The sequence below is a fragment of the Engraulis encrasicolus genome, chromosome 24 (genome assembly GCF_034702125.1).
Source record: "Engraulis encrasicolus isolate BLACKSEA-1 chromosome 24, IST_EnEncr_1.0, whole genome shotgun sequence".
Taxonomy (NCBI): domain Eukaryota; kingdom Metazoa; phylum Chordata; class Actinopteri; order Clupeiformes; family Engraulidae; genus Engraulis; species Engraulis encrasicolus.
Genome location: NC_085880.1, coordinates 49,031,146 through 49,041,145, shown reverse-complemented (window position 1 = coordinate 49,041,145; position 10,000 = coordinate 49,031,146). Strand labels below are relative to the sequence as shown.

The 10,000-nt window shown below is 43.0% G+C and overlaps 1 protein-coding gene across 1 annotated transcript in view; it reads right to left on the bottom strand.

Moving 5' to 3' along the window:
• Window positions 1-10,000, bottom strand: part of psme4a (proteasome activator subunit 4a) — a 90,408-nt gene that overhangs the window by 50,892 nt on the left and 29,516 nt on the right. The window contains exons 9-10 of the mRNA XM_063191871.1: window positions 9,908-10,000; window positions 9,280-9,372 (exon numbers count right to left, since the gene is read on the bottom strand). The exon at window positions 9,908-10,000 is cut by the window's right edge and continues 27 nt beyond it. Coding sequence (XP_063047941.1) covers window positions 9,280-9,372; window positions 9,908-10,000 — 186 coding nt within the window. The remainder of the gene's footprint in view (window positions 1-9,279; window positions 9,373-9,907) is intronic.

Genomic DNA, 10,000 nt, shown 5'->3' with positions numbered 1-10,000 from the left:
CAATGTGTGTGTGTGCTTAGAGAACATCCTTGCTTCGCATGTCGGCATCACTGCCTTCGGAAGTTTCGCCGCGGTAAACAAAGAGTGCTCGTCCGATCATTATCCTCCTCGTGAGATAAAAACTGTCCTTCAGAGTCAGAATAGGCAAATAACATGCTCAAAACTTCATCATGATTCAACTTCTCACTAACCACGATGAAATAGCTCGCTGATAACAACACAAACTCAACTCGCACGCTTCGAGACAAAGACGCAAAGTGGCTACTTCCGCATTTTGTGGTCGCGTCACAGGTCGCGTTTTTTACTGCTTCACGACTCTGTGAACTACAAAATGACGTAATCGTAGTCTTGTTTGAAAGGGTAGCATTTAGTAATAATTAAAATGTAAATACTACATTTAGTACTAATTTAAAGTTGGACTTAACATGCACGTTTTTAGTTGAAATAAGCCTACTAAAATGTGTTATTTTCTTTTATAAAAAAAAATATATATATATTTTGTCCATCCAGTGGCTTTGGTTTATTATGTTGCAATAAATTGTTGTTTGTAACGTTACCTGTCTTTACCGTCCTTCTCATTGTGGTTTATGAAACATGGTTGGGGGGGCGAGTAACGCAATAGTTACTTTTACTGGTAACTAGTTACTTTGATACCGGAGTAACTCAGGAAGTAACTCAGTTACTTTTTTGGAGAAGTAACTAGTAACTAGTAACTAGTTACTTTTTCAAAGTAACTTGCCCAACACTGCATACAGCGCAGTGACAATGGTGTCTAACGGGCCAAATGAGCTGAATACAGTCCAATGGTGTCTAATAGAAGCTGCAATCTTATGACAGTCTTATGACACTGGTCAAACCAGGAGCTGCATGCAGTTCAATGGTGTCTAATAGGTGCTGCAATCTTATGACAGTCTTATGAAACTGGTCAAACCAGGAGCTGCATACAGCCCAATGGCACCGGTTGCTAATAGGAGTCTTATGACAGTCTTATGACACTGTAATCTTACTGTATGACAGTCTTATGACACTAGTCTAACCAGGAGCTGATTACGGTCCAATGGCACCGGTGGCTAATAGGAGTCTTATGACAGTCTTATGACACTGGTCAAACCAGGAGCTGCATACAGTCCAATGCCACTGGTGCCTGAGAGCCTCTGCACACTGGTTCCACCAAAGTGCGCCGCACTGCTCTGCCAACGTTTGACTGTTTTCAAAACAACCTCGCACACCAACTCAACTGTGTCCTTTTAACCACCCCCCTAAGCGCTCCCCAACGCCCCCTGGGGGGGCTGTACTGCCCCAGTTGAGAAGCACTAGTCTAAAAGGTCAAATGAGCTGCATACAGCCCTTGTATTGGGTGAAATATGGATGTTCTCAGGCACTATATAAACCAGACCTCCACAGAAATCTCAATGTAGACATATCTATGTCAAATGTTATATATTAATTTATTTATATACAGAGCATGTATATTTACTTTCAGTACTCCATGTTAACAAACAAGACTTAACTGTTTAACTGTTAAAAGACAAAATACCCTCCAAAAAATTATTTTATCATGACAGGTTGGGGTCCTCAGCGTAACAGGAGGAAAGGAGAGAGAGAGATGGGACAGGGNTGATACTCACAGACATTGCCAATAAAGCATATTAGAATTTCAGTGAGAGAGAGAGAGAGAGAGAGAGAGAGAGAGAGAGAGAGAGAGAGAGAGAGAGAGAGAGAGAGAGAGAGAGAGAGATGGGACAGGGTTGGGGTTGGGAAATGACCTCGGGCAGGAATCGAACCCAGGCCCCCTGCGAAACGGCACGGTGCCTTAACTGTTTCAGACACGGCCAAGGCCATCTGTCATCTTCTATATGTATCATACATGTCCGTATATTATGACATCATACAGTAAAGGAATTACTGGCTGCCTATCAATGCTGTCTGTTGGCAACCCAAGAGAACAACACAATGCAAGAGCAAGTCAAACAGACCTTTTGGTAAACCAGTACAGTGCACGTGATTGATGTGATTAACCCTGTGAAACCTGAACCATGAAAGCAATGAGAGAAAATTCTATTTTTTTTTGGAATTTGCTTCAATATTGGTCCCTTATAAGAAATGTAAAAAAAATAAAAAAAATTGTTAAGGTCACTGAGATATTTAATGCATCATATATGATGCATCAGGCTTTAAATGAATGAAAATTCCAATTTCATGACCATTGAAAAATGACTTTTAATGCATTTAAAACTTTTTTTTAATTTAAAAAAGTTGTCAGACAATTTAATTTGAGGATTATCTTTAAATATTTAGTGAGATCCTGCCATTTTTTTAAGCCTATCCTTGTTTTAGCAGGACCATAATTACATTTCCCACAGCCTGGTTGGGTAATTTTTTTAAATCTATATAAAAACATAGCTGATCGAATGCTTAACAACCTATTTATGAGTGTAATATAGATCATTATTCATTTTTGATGTGTAATTTGAATATATGGGTCCATTACTACAATTGGACCATTTCTCCATTCACTTCAATGCATTTTTTACGAGATCATAATTTCAACATTTTGCATTACATTTTCAAAATTGCAAGTAAAAACCTGTTTCTTAAGGCAATATCTTTGTCTTGAAGTAAAACAACTTGTGTGTTTTGTTAAACGATCGTCGTGGTATGCTTTGTAAGTTTCCCTATGGAGCAAATGCATTGATGGCTGACTTCCTGCCACCGCCGGATGGTGCTTATATGTTTCATCAGTTTTAGCACGATCTCTCTGCAACACGGTGTAAAAATATAAACTCTTCCTTGATTAATTGCACAAAGCAAGTGTTCCAATTAAAGGATGTAGAGTTATATTTCGGAAATTTGTACACAAACCTTTTGCAATTTGACGATATCTCAGCGTCGGTCAGGGAAACCGCTTCTACTCCATTTTTGCATTTTTCGCCGAGCTGTGATCAACTTGTTGTTGACCGCTGCTCTCTTGTGGCGGTTTCCGTGTACTGCAGGACGTTTGGAAATGACACGCAGGATGTTTTTGAGATGGATTTTTTTTTTGTGTCAGCGTGGAGAGGGCTTTGAATTTGATGCATCATAGATGATGCATCCGGCGCGATAGGGTTAATAAGGATTTTCAACTAGAATTGATTGTTTTAAAGGATAATTTTGTCCGTTTCATGCCTTCACTGAAAAGAACAGTTTGAGAGAAGACAGGAGAGTAATGGGGGAGAGGGATGGATCGGGTTGCGGAAACAACCTCTGGGGGTCCCTGGGTCATTTCACGTGAAATCAGACACTTTGGGACCCGACCGACCCGGATTTCAATCATACTTGGTGTGCCTTTTTAGTAGCAAGGTAGCACCCCAGAACTGCATTGGTTTGAATCTGACACTAATATAAACTGAGAAACAGACTAGGAAAGGTTCACATGTGAGGGTAGGACACTATACATTCAGCCTTGAATATATCAGTCAGTGTTAGTCACAAAAAGATGCCTGTGGTGTTATTTGAAAGCTCTTTTCTGGCTCTACATATTACACAATCAGCTTGGAATACAACAACTCTCAGAATATGAATTATGATAAATTGAAAAATTAAAAATTGAATATCTAAAAAAACTATATTTTAAAATGGCCAGTTCCTTGTCCAAACGTAGCCGGCAATGTCATTAGCAACACCTCAAATGCTGGTGTTCGGTTCTTTATTCATTTCAGAGAGAATTTGACTCACAAATATGGCATCATACAGACCACTTACTAATAATATGGTAATACCATAGTAGCATCACATGACAAAACAAAAACAAAACAAAAATGGTCAGTTTCCATGGTCCCAGGTTTCAGAAACTAAGGCAGATGTCCATTTATACACACCAAACGATGATATGTGAATGTTTGAACATTCCTTCTCTGTGTACCTGTGTCATCTTCCCTTTACCGTACTTTAAAGAGATAATCAATGGCTACACTCTCATTTTGTACTCTACCAGTGCATTTGAAGCAGCAGCTGTGTCTTTTGTAGATAATGTATAAGTACGTCCCGTTGCAGTTACAGGTTCCACTACCAGAAGCACATCCTGATGATCCATGACAATTCTATCTGGTCTGAAGGGAAAAGTGAAGGATGGAGATGGTCCATGAGGATGCAGGAAGTTCAGTTTCACCTCTCCAGTGCTCGGCATACATTCCTCAACACATGCTAGCCACCAGTTGCCATCATATACAGCTACAACATACCCTTTGATGCTTGAAAATGTAACACATTCCTTTACTGAGCTCACTCTTTCAACTCTGCCTTCTCTGAATGCTGAAAATGGCCTAACTTCCACTGTGTCCATTGACAATGGGCAGAAGCTGTGTAGTTTTTGAGTACCTGGAATAGTTCTTGCAGATTCCAACCTTTTCAACAGGTTCTCAGCTTCATGATGGTACATCTCTGTTGTGGCAAACTGGCAATTGATGTTCTTGAGAGAGATGCACCATCATGAAGCTGAGAACCTGTTGAAGAGGTTTGAATCTACAAGAACTATTCCAGGTACTCAAAAACTACACAGCTTCTGCCCATTGTCAATGGACATTAGGCCATTTTCCGCATTCAGAGAAGGAGTTGAAAGAGTGAGCTCAGTAAAGGAATGTGTTACATTTTCAAGCATCAAAGGGTATGTTGTAGCTGTATATGATGGCAACTGGTGGCTAGCATGTGTTGAGGAATGTATGCTGAGCACTGGAGAGGTGAAACTGAACTTCCTGCATCCTCATGGACCATCTCCATCTTTCACTTTTCCCTTCAGACCAGATAGACTTGTCATGGATCATCAGGATGTGCTTCTGGTAGTGGAACCTAACTGCAACGGGACGTACTTATACATTATCTACAAAAGACACAGCTGCTGCTTCAAATGCACTGGTAGAGTACAAAATGAGAGTGTAGCCATTGATTATCTCTTTAAAGTACGGTAAAGGGAAGATGACACAGGTACACAGAGAAGGAATGTTCAAACATTCACATATCATCATTTGGTGTGTATAAATGGACATCTGCCTTAGTTTCTGAAACCTGGGACCATGGAAACTGACCATTTTTGTTTTGTTTTTGTTTTGTCATGTGATGCTACTATGGTATTACCATATTATTAGTAAATGGTCTGTATGATGCCATATTTGTGAGTCAAATTCTCTCTGAAATGAATAAAGAACCGAACACCAGCATTTGAGGTGTTGCTAATGACATTGCCGGCTACGTTTGGACAAGGAACTGGCCATTTTAAAATATAGTTTTTTTAGATATTCAATTTTTAATTTTTCAATTTATCATAATTCATATTCTGAGAGTTGTTGTATTCCAAGCTGATTGTGTAATATGTAGAGCCAGAAAAGAGCTTTCAAACAATACCACAGGCATCTTTTTGTGATGAACACGGACTGATATATTCAAGGCTGAATGTATAGTGTCCTACCCTAAAATGTGAACCTTTCCTAGTCTGTTTCTCCCTTAATATTAGTGTCAGATTCAAACCAATGCAGTTCTGGGGTGCTACCTTGCTACTAAAAAGGCACACCAAGTATGATTGAAATCCGGATCGGTCGTGTCCCAAAGCGTCTGATTTCACGTGAAATGACCCCCCTGGCATAACCATGCAGTCCCCTAGCCACTTGACTTACGGCCAAGGCCATGGAACTGGACTGATCCTGTAAAGGCATAGCTGGTGGTAAACAGGTCTGCCAGTGATGACGACTGGCTAAGTGTGTGTGCGCGTGTGTGTGTGTGTGTGTGTGTGTGTGTGTGTGTGTGTGTGTGTGTGTGTCTGGCTTCATTTCATGAATGGACGTTTCTGGAAAGTGTCTAGCAGGTGGCACTGAAAAACACATGACACCTCCGGCAGGACACACACACACACACACACACACACACACACACACACACACACACACACACACACACACACACACACACACACACACACACACACACACACACACCACACACACACACACACACACACACACACACACACACACACACACACACACACACACACACACACACACACACACACACCACAAGAAGCAAGAATGAGTCCATCACGTGTGTCAAGGGTTTTTTTTGGAGACACAGACTCCTCAACCAGTAAACCACACCACACTACATGGCCTTTCAAAACACATACACACTTACACCAGACCTTTCAAAACACACACACATGCATACTCCAGACCTTTCAAGCTAGCCAGGCCGTGTCCTCCTAGTGACGCAACAGCTTCAGCGTTGCTACCAGGCAGGTCAAGAGTCAATGCAAGTACTTTCTGAGTTCCCGCAAATATGGGAACTCCTCAAACTTTGTTGGGAAGCAAACAATCATTAGCAAACCAAAGTAGGCCATTTGGAAAATGCTGTTTGGGAAATGTTAATTGTTATGCTCTTGGTCAGACCAAGTCTCGTAGAAATTTGAAAGTCGATGATAATCAGGCTACTTTCAAGCATACACACACACATACACATTCAAAACACTGGCGTGGCAGGCATGCACACCCAATAACCCTCCCACCCACACACACAGCCAAGCTGGTGGACTACCATACCACAGGGCAGGACAATTCTGAAGAGCCTGAAAGAACATTGATCATTCTAAAATTCCAATTCCACTAGAACAGGATTCCTTAGTGTATATGGCCATTCTAGAATTCTGAAGGACATGAACATTCTAAAATTCTAATTCCACTAGAACAGGATTCCTTAGAGCAGATCACCATTCTAGAATTCTTAAGGACATGAACATTCTAAAATTCTAATTTCACCAGAACAGTATTCCTTAGAGGAGATGGCCATTCTAGAATTCTTAAGGACATGAACAATCTAAAATTTTAATTCCACTAGAACAGTATTGCTGAGATGAGATGTCCATTCTAGAACTCTGAAGGACACGAACGTTCTAAAATTCTAATTCCACTATGCTATATAGTATGTTATTATAGTTGGGAAAATGTCCAACTTAAACCATAATGTTAAAAATGAGGCTTCTTTATTGATGATATCCAGTGGAATGTTCAGAGTCTCAGGATTGACGTGCTTCAGTCTGGGCACTCTGTATTTGTTGACCTCTCGTTACTGTGTGTGTGTGTGTGTGTGTGTGTGTGTGTGTGTGTGTGTGTGTGTGTGTGTGTGTGTGTGTGTGTGTGTGTGTGTGTGTGTGTGTGTGTGTGTGCGCATGTCTTGTTTAACCTCTCGTTACTGTGTGTGTGTGTGTGTGTGTGTGTGTGTGTGTGTGTGTGTGTGTGTGTGTGTGTGTGTGTGTGTGTGTGTGTGTGTGTGTGTGTGTCTTGTTTAACCTTGTCGGCACTCAAAGGTCAGACGTCTCTCTCCAGCTATTCCATCCCTCTATTCAAGCATTGGAGGTCAGGCACAGGTGAGTGGGGTGAGTGTGTGTGTGTGTGTGTGTGTGTGTATGTGTGGGGGTGTGTGTGTGATTGCTGTGTGTGTGTGTGTGTGTGTGTGTGTGTGTGTGTGTGTGTGTTAGTGGGGAGGGGGTTGGTGCTGACTTGACAGACTATGGAATGTTGTGTGCGTGTTTGCATGTGTGGTGGCAGCATGTGTCTGTGGTTTTAATGTATGTGTGTGTGTGTGTGTGTGTGTGTGTGTGTGTGTGTGTGTGTGTGTGTGTGGTGACTGAGCAGCCAGCGTCCGTGGTTGGAGGCATGTGTGTGTGTGTGTGTGTGTTAGGGATGCGCACGAATATTCGTTATCCTTTCGAATTTAAAATAGTCCTGTCGGATAAAAAAAATCCAGCCAGTAAAAAAAAATCTGTGTTGGCCTCCCTTGCAGTGACAAATGAAAACTACTGCAGGGTTACATTAAATTGACCTAGTAGCTCCCCTGTATTCTAATTTATCTGGTAGCTCTAGATACCATGCTCATCTTTCATTTCCAACAGGTTAGGCGAGTGTGTCTGAAAGCGTCCCGCCCCCGCCGACACGACTAACACACTGTTTACAGCCAGGGAGAAGCCACAACGCATCTCGTGCATTTCAGGAATGGGCATTCATCAATAAATCATTGACACTGTAAATCTGCAATTGGTGATGGTTTTGTAAACATGGACTGTCATCTGCAACTGTTTGGGAATAATGTCACATCAATTTGTGTCTGATTTGGCCAGCGTAAACTTCTGCAAGGTAAGCTACTTGTAGCTGTTAGCCAGTGTCAACAATGGCAGGTTATTTCAATACCTCTAACGCTAATAATGATAAGCTAACAAGCGAAGAAAACTCTTAGCTGAGTACTCTTAGCTGAGGTGATTTTATCTGACTCACTACAATATAATCTGCAACTATTTGGGGGTCGTTTCAAATGGCGTTGCTTCGGAAAACAAACTTTTCCGAAGTAAAAGCCACCCCTGTAGCCGTGCGAATCGGGATACTGTCTGTCAACAATGTCAATTGCTAACTAGTTCTAATGCAGCCCAACTAGCAAACAACTGTTCAGTGGGGTTTACTTTGCCGTGCCACGAGAATGGAAGGAGGGGAAGGGAATGAGAAATATTTCTCGTCACGGACGCACAGACTCCCTCTTCCAGTGAACGTGCTGCTGGTGGACGTTCAGAGGTGTACACTCGACAGCATTTTCTAGCTATTGCTCCCCCCTGGTGCTGTAGATGGAAGGCCACTGTAAATAAGTATTGAACTCTTTATGATACGTCGGCGGAATTTACATGTTTTCAAGGGATGACGGTGGGAGTCCCTCAGTCAGCAAACGCACGTCTTTTTTTTTTCTTCTTCTTTTTTTTTCTTTCCGATTTTCGAATAACATTCGAATAGTGGCCATCGAATTTCGAATAGTGTTTTTGGCAGAAATGCACATCCCTAGTGTGTGTGTGTGTGTGTGTGCTCACCAGCCAGCGTCCGTGGTTGGAGGGATGTGTGTGTGTGTGTGTGTGTGTGTGTGTGTGTGTGTGTGTGTGTGTGTGTGTGTGCTCACCAGCCAGCGTCCGTGGTAGGAGGGATGTGTGTGTGTGTGTGTGTGTGTGTGTGTGTGTGTGTGTGTGTGTGTGTGTGTGTGTGTGTGTGTGTGTGTGTGTGTGTGTGTGTGTGTGTGCTCACCAGCCAGCGTCCGTGGTTAGAGGGATGTGTGTGTGTGTGTGTGTGTGTGTGTGTGTGTGTGTGTGTGTGTGTGTGTGTGTGTGTGTGTGTGTGTGTGTGCTCACCAGCCAGCGTCCGTGGTTGGAGGGATGTGTGTGTGTGTGTGTGTGTGTGTGTGTGTGTGTGTGTGTGTGTGTGTGTGTGTGTGTGTGTGTGTGCTCACCAGCCAGCGTCCGTGGTTGGAGGGGTGCAGGAAGGAGCTGATGCTGTTGAACAGGCCGGTCAGCTGACTCTGAGCCGTCTTACTGGGGCCCCCCTACACACACACACACGGGGACACACGCACGCACGCACGCACACGGACAAACACACACACACACACACATGGACACAGGCACACATACAGACATGGACAAACACACACACACACACACACACACACACACGCACACACACGCACGCACACACGCACACAGGCACACACACACACACACACACACACACACACACACGCACGCGGACAAACACACACACACACACACACACATGGACAAACACACACGGACACAGGCACACACACAGACACACAATACAAAAATGTTAATTTCCCAAAATGTTCCAAATTAGATATACGTCACTTTACAATAAAACTCTACAGTTTTCATTCATGCATTCATTCACTGCCACCACTGGCCAGCAGGGCGGCGATCCAGACCACCACACTGTTGATTTCGTAAGAGTTGGAGGAGTAGCACTACAAACACACATACGCACGCACGCACGCACGCACGCACGCACGCACACACGCACACACGCGCGTGCACGCAAACACACACACACACACCACTGACCAGCAGGGCGGCGATCCACATGACCACGTTGTTGATGTCGTAGGAGTTGGAAGAGTAGCGCGACACCGTCTGGCTGCTGCCCACTGGCAGGTT